The 16,751-nt window shown below is 42.1% G+C and overlaps 1 protein-coding gene across 2 annotated transcripts; it reads left to right on the forward strand.

Moving 5' to 3' along the window:
- The first annotated feature begins 184 nt into the window (after nucleotides 1–184).
- Nucleotides 185–16,605, forward strand: TNNT2 (troponin T2, cardiac type). Of its 2 annotated transcripts, none has more exons than XM_081867058.1 (12): nucleotides 185–259; nucleotides 2,743–2,817; nucleotides 4,310–4,339; nucleotides 5,077–5,098; nucleotides 6,406–6,466; nucleotides 6,600–6,716; nucleotides 7,180–7,257; nucleotides 7,903–8,013; nucleotides 8,296–8,405; nucleotides 10,083–10,173; nucleotides 13,113–14,888; nucleotides 16,275–16,605. In XM_081867058.1, the coding sequence occupies exons 5-11, from the start codon at nucleotides 6,413–6,415 to the stop codon at nucleotides 13,155–13,157; spliced, it is 606 nt and encodes a 201-aa protein (XP_081723184.1). In that variant the 5' UTR covers nucleotides 185–259; nucleotides 2,743–2,817; nucleotides 4,310–4,339; nucleotides 5,077–5,098; nucleotides 6,406–6,412; the 3' UTR covers nucleotides 13,158–14,888; nucleotides 16,275–16,605. The 2 variants fall into 2 exon arrangements, with proteins under 2 accessions (XP_081723184.1, XP_081723183.1); XM_081867057.1 differs by lacking the exon at nucleotides 185–259 and adding an exon at nucleotides 1,490–1,513.
- The last annotated feature ends 146 nt before the right edge of the window (nucleotides 16,606–16,751 follow it).

The raw sequence follows: 16,751 nt of genomic DNA on the forward strand, positions 1-16,751 counted from the left end.
AAAAGAATATGTGTCAGAGACCATGGATCATGTTGTTCTAAAATCACTTACTATTTATTATTATTATTCGTATTATTATTATTGCAAACCAGCCATTATTCTAATCTAGCTGTTTTCCCTTCTGCTTTACAGGGAACAGGAAGGTAAGGGAACGAAAACTGTCAGATTAAGCATGTTTTCCAAATCCACCATTGCTGCTCTAATAATGCTCTCTCTTTTCCTCTCTTCCGACTTGATGCAGAAGAATGCGTCGAAGAAGGTAGGCTTCCATTGTTACTATAAGAGTCAGGGTTAGATGAGGTGATGTGTTCTATTGGGTCATAACACCATGCCATTAAAAAAAAAACTATTATGGGATTGGAGACCTTAATATGTATCATAAATTTGTTATTTACATATACTGTATGTGAAAAACTATTAGGTGTCTCAGTGTAGCGAGTGTAGCTACTGATGTGTAGCTACATTGTCTGAAAAGGCACTTTTGCTCATGTCACCATCATCTGAAATGGTGATATGGGGGAGAGCTTGTTTTCTGTAGTGGCTTAGAAGTAGCTCCCACTATGGGGACCTCCTGGTCACACAAGGTTCTGTTTCTTTGGTAGTGTTCTATCATAAAACTGTTCCGTTTCAACTGGAAACTCCTTATAGAATTTTTGTGTGAAGAAGAAAATGAACGTATGATATCTGGGTTTGAGGATTGAAGAAAATATTGATGCATAGAAAGCGGAATTGTTGGGTGTTTTCTTGGAGAGGGTGTTTTGAACAATTTTCTATTTATAGCTGACAGACAAAAAAATCCCTTTTATTTTATATTATTTTATTTTCTTCCTTCCTTTTTCTTTATTTAGAAAGCGCAGAAAAGTGTAGGTTGAATACGGCTGAGTATTTGCCTAATATTGTGTGTTATGAACATTTAATCCAGCCTTCATCAACTTGGTGCTCACTTGGTATTTTGAACTACAACTTTCACCCATTGGCTGTGGCTGATGGAAATTTTAGTCCAACAGATCAGGAGGGCACCAATTTGGGGCAGGCTAACTTAATCTACTATTTTATGAACCTGGGTAGAGTATTTCATTGCCAACGGGACTGACACTGATAAACTCAGTCTGGAATGAGCTTTCTGCTGCTTGCATAGTATCACTAGAAGCTGATCAATGTGTCTTTGCATTTATTTTTTACAAGCACACCTCCTCTTCTATGCTTTTGTATGAGGTCATAATTACTGCCTCTGCGTGTGCATGGATATGTGGGTGTTCTGAATGTTCCAGGCCTTAATATCCTATTGAACTTGGCAAATGTTTGACTTCACAAGTGCTTGGCATCTGAAAACTAGGCGTGCACACAAATGCAAAGCAAAGATCAGAATGAGAGACAGCCGTTTTGTCTATAGATGCTCCAGCTTGAAGCCACAGCTTTCTGTGATCCCTCGCTAACCTTTTCTACTTATTCCCTTTCACCACCCCTGCTTGCCCTGGTTAAGAAGAGGAAGAATGGATAGAGGTGGAAGACGGTAGTAGAACATTTCTTTACATTTCACTTTGCTGCTGCTTGCCAATGACACGCAGGCAGAATACTTACTGACCTATCGTGCATGGAAATCATAAGCATTTATGTACTGTGTGCATCAGTCAAAGGCCATACCTGTTTGGAGAGCTACAAAAGAGCCCTGGAAATTGTAGTTTTGGAAGGAGGAGCTAGAGATCTCTCCCATAGAATTCTCAGCATCTCCCCAAAATACAGTTTCCAGGATTCTTTGGGAGAAGCCAGGATTATAAAGCAGTCTAAAATCTATATATGTTTGTAGTATTGATATTATGTAGCCTATGCAGGTTTATGGCTTATGTTTAAAATCACATGTGGGAAGTGGGTTCATTCCTACTCCTCTCCTCAATGTGTTGGTTTAATACAAAAAACAAATGCCTAGTGCGTCATTCAGATTTGGGTACCAGAAGGTAGCCTCTGTGGGTGGCAGTACAATTTCTGATTGACTCCTTTTGCACCATTTATTTCCATATCTGATATTTGAAGTGAGACGTTTCTGAGAGCCACTGTCTTCTAACCCTGGTCACAAAAAATCTAAATGAGATTCCATCATATTCTGTGGCATCAAAATCCCTAAGTAAATTGTGTGGTGTGTGTGAAGACATGTTTCATTTCTCCAATTTTACAAGGTGACCCTGAGTTCTGGTATGATGGAAGAACCCTTCCATCGATCCACTTTCTTCACACCAGACATCACCTCATAAGCTTCTATCACATCTCACCTCTTTAGTTATCTGTTTTATAAACTAAAAATCCCAAGATGCTCAGCTTTTATCTGTAGGTGAATGTGCTGTAAACCTCTGACCGTTTTGGTTGCCCTTTCTTCTTTGTTGCTCTGCATTTAATAATATTGCGATGGACCAGGAGTGTGGACCTTGACTAATAACCTGCCTCTACATTTGAGGTATGTGTCATGTTGAGGACTGATGAAGCTCATCTCAAACCCTACCTCCCACAACAGAAACATCATTGAACATCATTAAATTGAACCACAATGTGTTCAGTTTAAGATGGCAGTCCCAAGTTATCACTTGTCATTTAGCCATGTTCTAGAAATATGCTATCTTTCTTTCCCAGCCCCTCTTCTCTGACCAACGTCCCAATGGCTGGGATTCATTACCTCAAGCAGAATTTTGTGTAGGCCAACAATGAAAATTCTCAGATCTGTTGATGTCATCCTGCTGTTTTCTTTCTTAGAACAAGAACAAGAAGAACAAGAACAAGAACAAGCTGAAGAAGTCAAGGAAGATGAAGATGAACCTAGGGCAGAAGGTATGATGTTCTGGTGAAACATCTCTGGCCAATACAAGCATTGTGATGGAGGGTCTTTTTCAGGTAGAACCCTTTAATGAATAAAAATTCAGCAGCATTGTTTTGGTTAAGCTGGGATCTCAGAGCACAATTGTCATGGGGGGGAGTGTGTAAAAGTAGAAAAATTATAGTAAGAATGGGGGATAAAATTAATTCAGTTTGCAAGTAAAGGTGAACTTAAACAATCCCCACTGTTTGAAATGAGAACCAAAACACCACAAGCCTTCAAAATTCACACACAACCAAATTTTTCACTGTGTTTCTCCAACCAAACAGTGCTTACAGAAATGCATATATTAGAAGAAAGTGTGCATAAAAATGAATATAGTCATGAAATTAACATACAAAAAAAAATGTACTCAGCATAGCACTAAGGAGATCTTTCTGTCAGCACAAGCTGTACACTGTTTGGGGAGTTCTGACTCCCCAGAGCAGTTTTGGAAGAGTGGGGTGAAAGCCTCTTGGCACTAGTTGAATTTGCTTCATTACATTGGGGGAAATTGCTTGCAAAAATGTACAAACGTGTGCTTATTAGGAAAAATGTGCTGGCAATTTTAAAAGAAATCTGCAAATTGCTGCAGAACTGTGGAGAACTGAATGGGAAAATGAAAAATTGAGAGAATGCAAATGGACAAATCTGCTGCATGCCTAGTGGTTGGTCCCTTGTACGTGGTGTATGTTTCTTGAGTAATAAATCTTCTATAACAATGTTCCATCCCTCTATGAGTCTGGCTGTTTCTCTGCATTCTCCTTAATACTTTACCAGCATGGGCAGTAAAGGAAAGCTGATGGCACAGGAAGATAATCTGTGTTTGGCAAATGGGCAGCCTTGCACTTGCAGAGACTGCCCCCCCCCCAAAGATACGCTCTCCTTAAAAAAACAAAAACTGTGTGGAGGAACATCATGGCTTTAGGGAATGCCCCCCATGCTTTGGTGACATCAGCAATCATTACATCCTATAAACAAATATTTTTTCCCACTGTGCAAAGCATCTGGCACTCTTTACTGATAGTAGTTCTGCTTTTCCCCTCTGACTATAAAGGGAGGGAAACTTGTAATATTTTCAGGGGAAATAATGTATTGGGAAAAGTTTTCCAAAATTGGTACCCCCCCAACCTATTCCCAGAATTTTACTGATTAAAGCCACCTTCTTTGGTGAGTCCAACTGTTCTGGTGTTCATAACACTGACATCACATCACCATCTGTCCTGGAGCTTCTGGTGTTGTGAAAAATGCAAAAGAGGGGACGCCCCTGTCTCTGATCACCAAATACCAGAATGCCAGCAATGTAAACTCTCCCAGCAATGGGTGAATGAACTATGAAGCATGCTGGGAATGCCGTAATCACAGCTTAGAGGAAATAAATGTATCAGGGAGTGTGGGGATTCTAGACATAACTGCGCTGGTGTGGTACATCTCTAATCAAAATTCTTTGTTCTCCTTTTAAAATAGAACAAGAAGAGCAAGCTAAAGAACCAGAAGGTAAATGAAAAGTGTGCACCGTGGACCAGTATATGTGCTAGGGATGCTTGAGGAGTTCAGTGTCTATAAAATTCAACGTAAGCTGATCTGGTCTGCACTTCCTGGATGAGCGTGCAGATGGGGAAGCAGTCATCCTTTGGATTTTGCATCTCTCCCAAATTTGCAGTAGTGCTCTCAGCTCAAAGAAATCACCAGAAGGAAATGCATATATTGTGATAAAATGTAAATATACAGATCTTAATGCTGATATATAAAAAAACCAATTCACAAGTGTATGTTAAAATGGGACTGAAGTCATACAATGTCCCATCACGCAACTGTTACAATTTTTAGAGCATTTCCCCATCATTTTCTTTACTTAAATAAGTCCATTATTATTATTATTTTTGGAAGCAGGTTTGTTGGACAAGTGTACAAAATCCATGTCAATCAGCCTGAGAAACCGAGGCAGGCACTAGAAAGGAGAGATGCGCATTCCCCTGCAGTTCAAGAGTTAAGAATGTGCCCTTAACTCTGAAACACACAGAGACATATGAAAAAAAATCTGCCCAAGCCTTTATTCACATGAAAAAGTACAGGGGGAGATGAGAGATGAGCGATGGGAGAGTTGGGGAGCAGAAACAACCCATATAAGCCTTAAGGGAGTCAGTAGGCCTGTCTTTTCAATTTATCTACAAAGGGAGCAGGTAAATATTTCTGTTTGGCAACTCTTTAAATGTTCATTTGGTTTCTTGCAGGAGAATCAAAGCCTAGGCCCAAGTAAGTATAAGTAAAGTGGATTTTGATGTTATGGTTAGCAGGCAGTTGTTGAGGCAGGGGCAGTTGTGTGGAAGGGGGAAAGGAGATGTGAGTACAAGCACAACTGAAGAAAAATAGAGAGATATCAACGTTTGACATATTATATTATTGGTTTCCTAAAAATTCAATTAATGGCAGCTTTGTAACATGGTGCACATTTACCTGGAAGTGAGTCCTGCTGAGCATGGTAAACTGTACTTCCAAATAAACATGCACAGGATTGCACTGTTAACAAAATCTTTTTAAACAACAGCAACACTGAAATTTCAAAAAAGCAAATGCATGGTCTCTTTGGGTGGTACAAAATTATCTAGATTTTTTTTTTAAAAAATGTTGCCCACAAATGGAGAGACACTGCTAAATGCATCAGGCAAAGTGATGAGAGACTATCTCAAGAACAACATTCCCACCCCAGCTTGCCCAGTGATGAAGTTATTACAGCTGTTCAGTGGCTCGTATAAGTCAAGTCAAGGAAACTTAAGACTACTGTGACAGCTGCGGCCATTGTAAAAAGCTCAGCAACCGGTATGGCATTCCATACGGCGCCCTCCAAGAAGCTATAAATTGTTGCCTCAGCTTGGAACTACGTTCAGTTTGACATCCAGTTTAAATAAAATGTGCAGAGTGACTTCTAAGACAGGTTAGCTGCTCCCTCCCAGATTTTCATTGTTAGGAATGAAAGTTTCACCATAGTAGAGGGTCTTTTCTGATTTGATGGGGCTATCTAGTTATTAGACTACTGGACACATATGGATATAAGATGCTTAGGGTCCCCCCCCCCTTTACCTTGCATTTAGTGTCAGGTTGTTGTTGTTTTTAAAATGATTATATCTTCCATTTATGCCATCTATGGACTCATCCACTTCCATTTGTCACTGGTTTCTAGGCATATATTTATGGTTTGTAAGGCATGGGTGCTAGCAGGGTACTACAATAGTTCAGTCAATAGAGCATGAGATTCTTAATCTCAGGGCCGTGGTTTGAGCCCCACATTGGGCAGAAGATTCCTGCATTGCAGAAGGTTGGACTAGATGATCCCTGTGGTCCCTTCCATTGCTACAATTATATGATTCTATGTTTGTCTATATTGTCTTGGCCAGATTTACAGTACTTGGAACACAGAGACAGACCTCTTTGAAATCAATGGGATTAAGCATGGATTCATGTAGGAGATCAATAATGTCAGCCAACCCTGATAAAGAGACGAGACGTCAGGTGTTGCTATACTAGTGGCTTACCTCCCCCCCCCCCCCGTCCTCCAATTTCAGGCTCTTTATGCCAAATTTGGTGCCTCCAAAGATCCCTGATGGGGAGAGAGTGGACTTTGATGTGAGTATTAGCCATCATCATCTCATAAAGCTGTTTCCTTCTCTCTCTCTCTCTCTCTCTCTCTCTCTCTCTGTGTGTGTGTGTGTGTGTGTGTAACATACGAAACCCTCATATTGTCTTTTCTGCTTTGCAGGACATTCACCGCAAGAGAATGGAGAAGGATCTGAATGAGCTGCAAACTCTTATTGAGGCCCATTTTGAGAACCGGAAGAAAGAGGAGGAAGAGCTGATATTCCTCAAGGACAGAATAGTATGTCTCTTCCAAAAAGAAGAGAGGACTTAAGAGTGTTTCATTCAGATCCTAAAGCCACTTGTCAGTGAAGCAGAGCCCCAAAGAAAGACATCCCACACATATTCTGGGAATGCTTAAAAATGCACATTCACAATATAATTAATGAAATGGAAGGATATTTATTGTCTAGACCCCAAAACTATATTCTGGACTATTTTAAAGCCCCAGTTTTAGAGGCTGATCTAGAAGTATGAGCTTACATGGGTGCAATAGGTAGCTATAATATTATATTTTTTACCATGGGAGGTATCATTTGGATGCTCAGGTGGCAACATGTCAGGTGTCCAGCATTTTCAATAGTGTTATAGTTTCAGCCTCAACTGTGACTGGGTCAGGCCATGCTGAGTTAAGGAGGGGGACATCCATCAGAGTATACCAGGCCCCCTCCCTGAACAGGCACTGGGCTGATTTTCTCCTGTAGGAGCAGCGGCGAGCAGAACGAGCTGAACAGCAACGGATCCGCAGTGAGCGAGAGAAGGAACGTCAGGCTCGCTTCGCTGTGAGTATACCCAAGACACGAAGTCCACAGCAAAAAGTCACTTCAATGCCTTGATGGGTTTTTTTGTTTTTGTTGTTCTGACAAACCCCCATTTATGCATGGGGCAAATTTTCCACCTAGCTGCTCATGTAAGAGTTATACTCAAGCAGTAATATGAGCCCATCATACTCAAGCAGTAATATGGTCAACCAGGGAACCCAAAGCCTTGGAAATGCAGGGAATCAGTGACATAGGCCTTATGTATAACAGACCAAAACCAGACTAGAACTGCTCAGTTTATAATGAAAGCACCACTGTTACTTATTTTACTAAGTGTTCCCTTTCCCCAAGTGCAGAAAAACAAGGAGGAACTGATCTGGAATCGGCTAATGAGCTTGCTTACTAACTGGGATTGGAGAACAGAACTCGTTCTGTCTGATTTGTGTCCATTCAGTCTCCTAAACAAGTTTCTATTTGATGTCTCTGTAGATCAGGCATGTGGAGCCTGTGGACCTCCAGATGCTGTCATTTGACTCAAACTCCTATCATCCCTGGGTGGGATGATGGTGGCATTTGGAGGCCTACTGATTAGTCGCTCCTGCTGTAGACAGATTCTCTTTAACTATCTGCCATTCTGAAACCTCTCTGTCATTCTGCCTGTGGCAGGAAGAGAGAGCCCGGAAAGAGGAAGAAGAAAATAGGAAGAGGGCTGAAGAGGATGCCAGGAAGAAGAAGGCTTTCTCGAACATGCTCCATTTTGGAGGCTACCTACAGAAGGTACTTATCTAGCCTGAGTGTTCTTCCAGAAACTGAAACTCACATCTGGGGACAGAATTTCCTGTCTTGGTGTCTATTCACCTATATGTTGTATGTCCAAATAGCTCAAATAGAGACTGGTAAAGGTTCAATGAGAGTGTATCAGGAGCTTTTTAGTCTTAGTTTTAATCTATGTGTACTTATAAACTCTGAATTCATAGTCCATGTACCTGTCTGATGAACTGGGCTGATGAACTCTGATGTTCTCAAGAACTCTGATGAACTCAATAACTGTTTTTTTAGACAGAGAAGAAAAGTGGGAAAAAACAGACAGAGCGGGAGAAGAAGAAAAAGATCCTCAGCGAGCGTCGAAAACCTTTAACCATCGATCACTTGAATGAAGACAAATTGAAGTAAGAAGGGAAGATAGTTCTGGGGCAGCAGCCAGAGGCTCAGGGATCAGTAGGGACCTATTTTCTTCATGATGAAGAAATTAGATGAAAACAGTCTTCTACCTGCCACTTTCCCCATAGTTGTGATTTGTGGTCTCTCAGAGTGCCAAACTAGACATGACTTTAAACGCGTTCTTTGCATTTAACATACAGACTTTTTGTTTTTAAATGAAAATAACATCCACTGAGGCGACTGATAATTATTGGGATCAGAACAAGCTTTTCCAGGCTAAAGTACACTGGAGGCACAGTGACCTTAACATAAGACAGCTCCTAAAGCGTTGTAAGATTGCCACAATCCTACAGTTACAGCATGCATTGTGTGCTATGCTGTTCTCCATATTTGGGGTTATGTGAACACAATGCAATGCTGGCTTGGCTATTACTATGGTACTATAGGGTACAGTTAGGATGCATGTGGCAATGTTCCCCTTGCTTCTTAGTCCATCACTCCTTGGAAATGTTAACTGCCCACAACATGCATTAAATGGTAGCAGAAGGTATTATATCCCACATGGTTACAAGTCAGGAAGCCATAAGGGGCTGTTAAATCGTACTAATGCTTGCTCATCCAATTATCATGCACTGTTTCCAAATGCTACTTGCATTTGAGTTTAAGCAGACAGAGTCAAATGAAAAGGAGGGATCCAGAACACTAGAGGGTGCAATAAGCACATAGAAGCAGATTGGAGGTGATGCAGTATGAAACCTCAGGTAGATCAAGGGCTTAACTACATATTACATCAGCTGTGTGACTTGCAGCCATATCCAGGGATTAAAAAAACCCTATAGGCTGAGCATGGTTTCAATCAGAACCACAGTATGTGCATCCCCAGTCAAAAATGCCTAATCCTCATGCTGCAATAATCAATAGAAAAAAAATGTGCTTATGTAGTTCGGTGATGCACATTAGTCCTATTCAGGCATTACCACCTAAAGAGGGAACATAGGCAGAGAGAGCCTTCACTGGTACATAAGATTACTCACAGCAGATGTCCATTGTAAGCACATGAAGAGGCAGAGGAGTTGTGTGGGGAGTGGGGCTAAAGGTGTATTCCTGCAGTCTCTCTCTACTCATGTGCTCCCTCGATGTGGTAATGTCTGAAGAGGGCCGCTGCTTCACTTGTGCCCAGGTTGTTCCACACTTGGCAGAAGACCCAGTTGTGGCAAAAGCATCACCATAGGTACCTGTAAAGTAGGAATATACTAAAATGTGTGATTTAAATTTAAGCACAATTTAAAGATAAAGACATAAATGGGTTGAAAGGTTGACAACTGGGACTTTCAATAATTTAGGAAACATTCTGGCTGAAGCTATAAATGTTATGTATACTCATATTCACAGGCTAAAACACACAGACATTTATATTCATATTATGTCTCTTTCACACGCACACATACATCATACGTATACCATATGTTCACACTCATGGACCACATACAACTCCCATATAATAAAGAATATGCACACAATTTTTATGCGCATATTCACATGCACAATGTTGTATAGCTAAGATTCTCATTCTTACGTTCAGCTCACTTTCCTACTCTGGAAGAACACACTCACATTGCATGTTCCTATGTGCATATATAAGCATTGGCAACCACATTGATTGATGCTGCATGTTCTTCCAACAGGGAAAAGGCAAAGGAACTGTGGCAGAATATCCATGACCTGGAAGCTGAGAAATTTGACTTGCAGGAAAAGTTCAAGAGGCAGAAATATGAGGTGAGTCTGCACATCTGTTGAAATATCTCTGCTTTCTGAAAGGAAGGGTGCTTTTTGCAAGAAATTTCAGCAGCATCCAAAAAACGATTGCTCTCCGAGTAATTTTTGAGACATTGTATCAAAAGAGGACAAAAAATACCCATTCATTGAGAGGGAGAGCAATGCTTTCTGACAGCTGCTTCATTTGCCCTCACTTTGTGGCTAAATTTGATTGGCTACATATTGTCACATTATCATCCTTTTCACTATTCAATCCCAATTAGCTAGCATCACCCCTGCCACTGATGCAACAAGTATTGTCCTCATGGTCAGTTATCTTGATTTGCTCTGTGGGACGTCATGTTGACATTCCATCACGATACCACCCCATTCAGCACACAATTCCTGATTGGCTGGGATTTCCCACATTTCTGTAATCAGCAAGATGACTCAGTGATTATAAAGGAGAAAATGGCACTGAAGCAGCAGCAGATTGAAGTGGAAGGGGAATATGAACATTTTCATCATGGGAGCTTTTCAGGAAATGTTTTCCCTTCTTTGAAAGTGTTACTTGCACCTTGAAAATTGAAATGGGCAAACATTCAATGCAGTTTTAGTTGATACTTGTCATGCTTTGCCTCCTCTTTTCCTTCTTGCTTAGAAAAACCACAGGTATGTCATTTGATCATACTTGTCTCACTGAACTTCATCTCCCTTTGGAACCTACTTCAGAAATCAGAGCCAAATGGCTCATTAAATGAGTGGAGTCTGGCACTTTTCTGCTTCAAATGGATGTAGCTTTATGGATGAAGTAGCATCAGTCTAGGTCTGTGAAGGTCCTGCATAGTCTTGCCAGACATTGAAGGACACCCCAAACCACACCAGAAGCTGCAATAGACTGTGTCAAAGCCAGCCTGGCCCATTTCAATTTGACCACCAAATATTTCTACCCTGAAGACCACATTTGTAAGTGCCTTGTGCTCACTCACCTGCTTAATAGCTTATTGAGTCTAGATAAATAGTGTTGCAGCCGCTTAATTAATCTGCACCAGAACTGGCTCAAATACACCACAGCTCACACTACCTGTCTCTTTCACTAACATCACATTTAAGCTAGGGTCAAGCCTAAAATGCAAATTTCCAAACTTTTGACTTGAAATTCTGAGGGTAAGATAGGGGAATGAAATCGGGGGACATATTGGAAAGGGAAATTGTCTGAAACATTCACCAGTGGCGGGGGCTTCCTGAATGGCAGGGGGAGGTGGCAGAGGTGGCAGCAATGATAATATTTTTCTTTTGGGGAGTGGGTAGCTCATTAGTGGCAGCGATGCTTTTCCTGGCAGTTGCCATTTGGCTGCTTTCTTTTACCAAAATGCCCCAGACTTAGTTCAGGAGTATTTCTGATTTCCCCCTCTTTTTACTACTTCCCCTCCAGCAGCTGCCATTTCTTTGCGGGGGGCCAGAAGAATGCTTCATCTAGGGCATTCTCATTTCAGGGCTTCAGTGATGGGGTTGTGTGGATTTCTGCAAGCCTTGGCATTTCCTCAGGCCTGCTGATATCTCCATTTTGTGCATGGATGGTGTCATTTTGGAAACAGACGATCAGCAACCAAATGACAAGTTTGCTATTAGTACTGTATAGGATGCACTTGACCTCATCTATAGTTTGGCTTCTCGTGCTGAGTACTGCTTTCTCAGGATCACTGCCTTCTTTTTGTTAATTTCCCTTTGCAGGGGCTTTCACATCTATAATAATCTCCTTTCTCTAACCCTAACTAGATTTCCATACTCACTGCACGCTGCGATGAGTTAAGCAAGTAGTAAGTATGGCCTGTCCCCACCCCACTTTGCTAATGGCAGTGCTGTGATGAATGATAAAACGTGTGGAGCTAAGTGTGGCCCAGTGAAGTTCAGTCCATGACAGCATCTTCTCAAGATGGCATTTCATTGTCTTGCATGTTTGCCCTGCTTAGCTTGCAAAGATTTTTGGGATCAGCCATTTGTCTTTTCAGCCAGATCCTCTGAAAGAGGTAAGTACTTGAAGGCACCTCAGGAACCTTTCTCCTCATCTTTGGATCCTTACACCAGAAGCTGGAGCTTCTTGTCACCTTAACTGAACAAAAACTCCATTACTAGTTATCCACATGGATTTGCTCTTTGACATGGTATCCCTCTGGCATTATCTTTATTGCATTTATCCTGCTTTGTGAACTTCATGAGCAGAGCGCATTTGTGCAGAGAACAACACATAATGCTCGACGTTATAGCAAACCTTAGAGATGCTTTGAAAGAAGCACCGAGTCCAGGAATCGCTACATATGGCACAGCGTTGCTTCCAAGCACCTACTATCTGTAGAAAAGTGGATATTTCTAGAAGATTCTGTAACTGGTCAAGATCATGATGGGAAAACTTAGAAGCAGCACCCTGAAAAACTCACCTGAAGCCTTCAAGGATGCTGGAGAGCAGCCTTTGTTCTCAGTCTCTCCCAAGGCTATTTTTCTAGAAAAAGAGGTGCCAGAACTCACCACGAACACCTCCCGTCTCTTGTAATTGCAATTGCACCCATCTGAGAGGTGCTGGAACTGGGTTCCAGTGAGTTTCAACTGAAAAAAGCCCTGTTCCTTCCACCAACCATGCCAAATTTCATCTCAGCTGCCTGGATTTGTAACACTTCCATTTAGTGTGGAAATAATATTTCACGGCAGAGAAATATAGTATCACATTGGATAGTATGGACAAACAGATCCACTGTCCTTTCTGACTCCCAGTCTTTACCTATGGAAATTCCAACAATTAGAGGGATTCTTTACCCACCACACAGCCCTGCTGACTACTGTGTGTGATAAAACCAGCTCATGCTTACACTTCTTTTCTTGCTGTCTTCACAAAATGGCCCTCCCGATCCCCGCATGGTGAAGTATTGCCATGTAGCTTCATCTCCTGTCTATTTCTCTTGCAGATTAATGTTCTACGGAACCGCATTAGTGATCATCAAAAGGTGTAAGTACTCAGGCCATCCAGTTTCATAGTATCCAGCATTCCCATTAGATCTTTCACAACCCCCCACGTTTACTTTTTCTTTTACAGGTGCACTACTTTCACCCTTCCCTTCTGTAAAATACTTGTTTGGAGCTTTCAGGATTTTGTTTGTGTTTTGCTTCCGTTCTTAACTTCCTGCTGTTCCTCCGTTCACTTTCATTGTCATTAGTATTTGTCAGCCCTTCTCATTTCAGTTCTTGGCTTCTTTTTGCTCTAGAAAGCCAGCTGCTGTAATAATAGGCTATGCCTCCGTGTCCAAGAATCTTGGATTGAGCACTTCTGGCTATTCATAGGATTGATACAGTTAGATTCCATTTAAGAAACAACAACAACCTTGCTTTATCACCACCTTTTCTTATTTTCTTTCTTTAGTCCTCATTTCAGCTAGTTGCTGCTTTTACTGCCTCCTGCCTCCCTTTTCACACCCTTTATTTCACCCCTCCTTGTTGCTTTATTCTGTCATTTTATTCTCACCACTTTTTACCCCTTTCCCTTCCAATCTACCTTTCAGACCAGAGTCACAGCCACATCATACATTTAAAGCAAAAGGCCAAAATATCAAGAGGGCACCAGGTTGGGTGAGGCTGATCTAGACCATGTCAGGCTCACTTCAGGCTTGGAACCAACATGCACAGGGTCTTCATTGGCCACCGGACACTTGGATGTCTATAGAAAGAGACCCTCATTGGTGTTCAGGGAGCTTAGCGCACTTTGCTAACTGTGCCATACTTTGTCAGGGGAGATTCACACCATAGATTTAAATCACATCCAGCACATATTCAAAGCACATGACTTCTCCCAAAGGATCCTGGGACCTGTAGTTGCTTAAGGGTGCTGGGAATTGTAGCTGTGCCTTAGATGTGTGTTGTGTTATGGATGTGCTTTTCTCCATTTGCTTCTTTCACCTAAAGTTCTTTCCTGGTTTTCTGTTTCAGCCACATTTCTCACCAGGCGCCTCCAATTTATTTCTTCACTTGCATGCCTTTTGCACACCTGCTTCGTTATTTTGTTCTGATCTCTGAACTCCATCACTTCCTCACCACTTTGGGTCATCATTTTTTTCACTCCTTCACAGCATTTCCCCTTCTATGGATATATCCATGAACACCGTTTAGGAAATAGTTTGGCATAGTGCGGTAGCTGAGCTGTCTGTTTACCATCATCCACTTATTGAGATCTGGGGCATTTATCCTCTTTCGTTACATCAGCTCATCTCCTTTCAGCATGTATGAATCTGACTTCTCTGACTGTAGAAATTATTGGGGACCTCTGTTGGATTGTTCGGTGCAGTCACCCATTTCCCTCCATGCTTCATGTCTCCATGACTCCATGGTTCACAGATGGAGAGCAGAGGCCAGGAGATGCTAAAGAACTTGCTTGGTGTCCTGTGACTAGCTGATGGCAGAGTAGGAAATGAATCATCACCTGCATTCTTGACAGCAATGCTGATCAACATGGAACATTCTTCTTCCACTTTACAAGTAGCGTAGCCATCTTTCAGAGTGGCCGTGCAGGCAAAATTGTCAGAAGATTCATCTTTTTAATCCACTTGTCCAGAAACAAATGGCAGTCTGCATTAGGAATGCCTCCTTCTCTAGCGACCTTTTAGGTGCACCCAACTGGTTAGTCAAGAATGTTACATGCTTCTCACACCATATTTCTTCTTTTATTCCCTCCTAACCTGCTTCAGGAAAGGGTGAGTAGCATGTTGTGTCCTTTATGGTGTGCTGTGGTGGCTTGCAGTGCATGTAATGAAGGCAAATGACTTTATGTTCCAAATTAGGCCCTGGATTTCTGTATCAGGGATGGTTTTGTTGGATATGTTTTACTGTACTTTAAGACGCTAGAAAGGGACACTTGCTTTAATACCTGGGAGTGAGATATATCAAAGTGCAGTCATGTTAAATGTTAGCAATTACAGTGGTACCTTGGGTTAAGAACTTAATGCATTCTGGAGGCCTGTTCTTAACCTGAAACTGTTCTTAACCTGAGGTACCACTTTAGCTAATGGGGCCTCCTGCTGCCGCCGCGTGGTCGTGCGATTTCTGTTCTCAACCTGAAGCAAAGTTCTTAACCCGAGGTATTATTTCTGGGTTAGCAGAGTCTGTAACCTGAAGCATCTGTAACCTGAAGCATCTGTAACCCGAGGTACCACTGTATGCATATATATATATATATATATAGAGAGAGAGAGAGAGAGAGAGAGAGTGTATGGATGTATACCCCTCAATATTTTTGAAATCCAGGTCTCGGATTATTTTTACACTTTTTGCCCTTTTCAGTGTGCACATAAGATTAAGTGTCCAATTTATAGACCAGCAGGGCCAACAGGGATGGGAGGTGTATAGGCCAATCACATCTGAAGAGCATCACACTGGCTATCCCTTCTATATAGTGAGAAACAGCCCTCTGGACCTTATCTCTTAAGGCACATGCCAAGCTTATATCTTAAGGTGAATACCTCTACTCATGTTGGGGTTCTGATGTCAGTAAGGCAAATGGCACAGAGGCTTCCACAACAGAAGTAGGAGACTTATGGGGCCAGAACTTCCTCTCCAAGGCCACTCTTTCCACCCAGAGGGAGGAAGATCCAAAACATTCTGTGGCCTGTAGGATGTAGTCTTGTGCTGGCCACAGGTTCCCCATCCTTACTGTAGAAGAATTCTCAAGCCCATACCTGCTCCCAGAATACAATTCTCAGGGTTCCTTGGAGAGAAAGAACCAGTTCAACCCAAGCTTTAAGTCTGAGAAACAGACCTGTAAAGGCACAAGATGAAGTTTGTTCAGGATTCCACAACTTAGGCTCCCAGCTCACTGCTTAGTGTGTATAAACACAGCAACTTTGCATGAGTTAGGCTCACATTGCGTTTCCTTCATGTGGACTGCACATGCCATGTGGACACACTCGCCAAGGAACCAAGTTGGGATCTGTGTGGATGCCACTGAATGAGTGACCCACAAATATCCCTGTGCAATAAGTACCCCCACAGTGCTGTTTGACTGTAAAAGTGGACACTCTGCCTTTTGCTTTGACCTCACTGATGCCTGAAATACCTCATTTGCTTCTCTGCTTCCCCAACAGCTCAAAGGCCGCCCGTGGGAAGCCTGTGGTTGGTGGCCGGTGGAAGTGAGAGATGGTTTATGCCTAGCCTGCGGAGACAGCACAGCAGAATACTTCTGTGTGGGCCAGCCTTTGATCCAGCATCCCAACCCATGTGGCCCAAAGGAAAGCACCAACTCTTCCAGATTATTCAGACCAAGCCACCTTCCAATGGCTTCACTCTGTAGAATGACTGTAGGTGTGTGTGCAGCACTGTCACGGCACGGAGCAAACACGCTGCTGTGTAGAAAAAATAACTGTGTCACCAAAGTTAAGCATACTGTGTCTGTAAATAAAGCAAACCATGCAGCAATGCCCACTTTATTTGCTGGATTGCTTACAACCCATCAGGGGAAGGTATATAAACCAGCAGGAGGGTGGGGTCTCCTATTGTCACTGCTGTTTTCATAGACCAGTGAACCACTGCCTAGAGGCTGGAAGCATTTGTGTATCAGGAGC

Source organism: Podarcis erhardii (assembly GCF_964252035.2).
Source record: "Podarcis erhardii genome assembly, chromosome: 6".
NCBI lineage: Eukaryota > Metazoa > Chordata > Lepidosauria > Squamata > Lacertidae > Podarcis > Podarcis erhardii.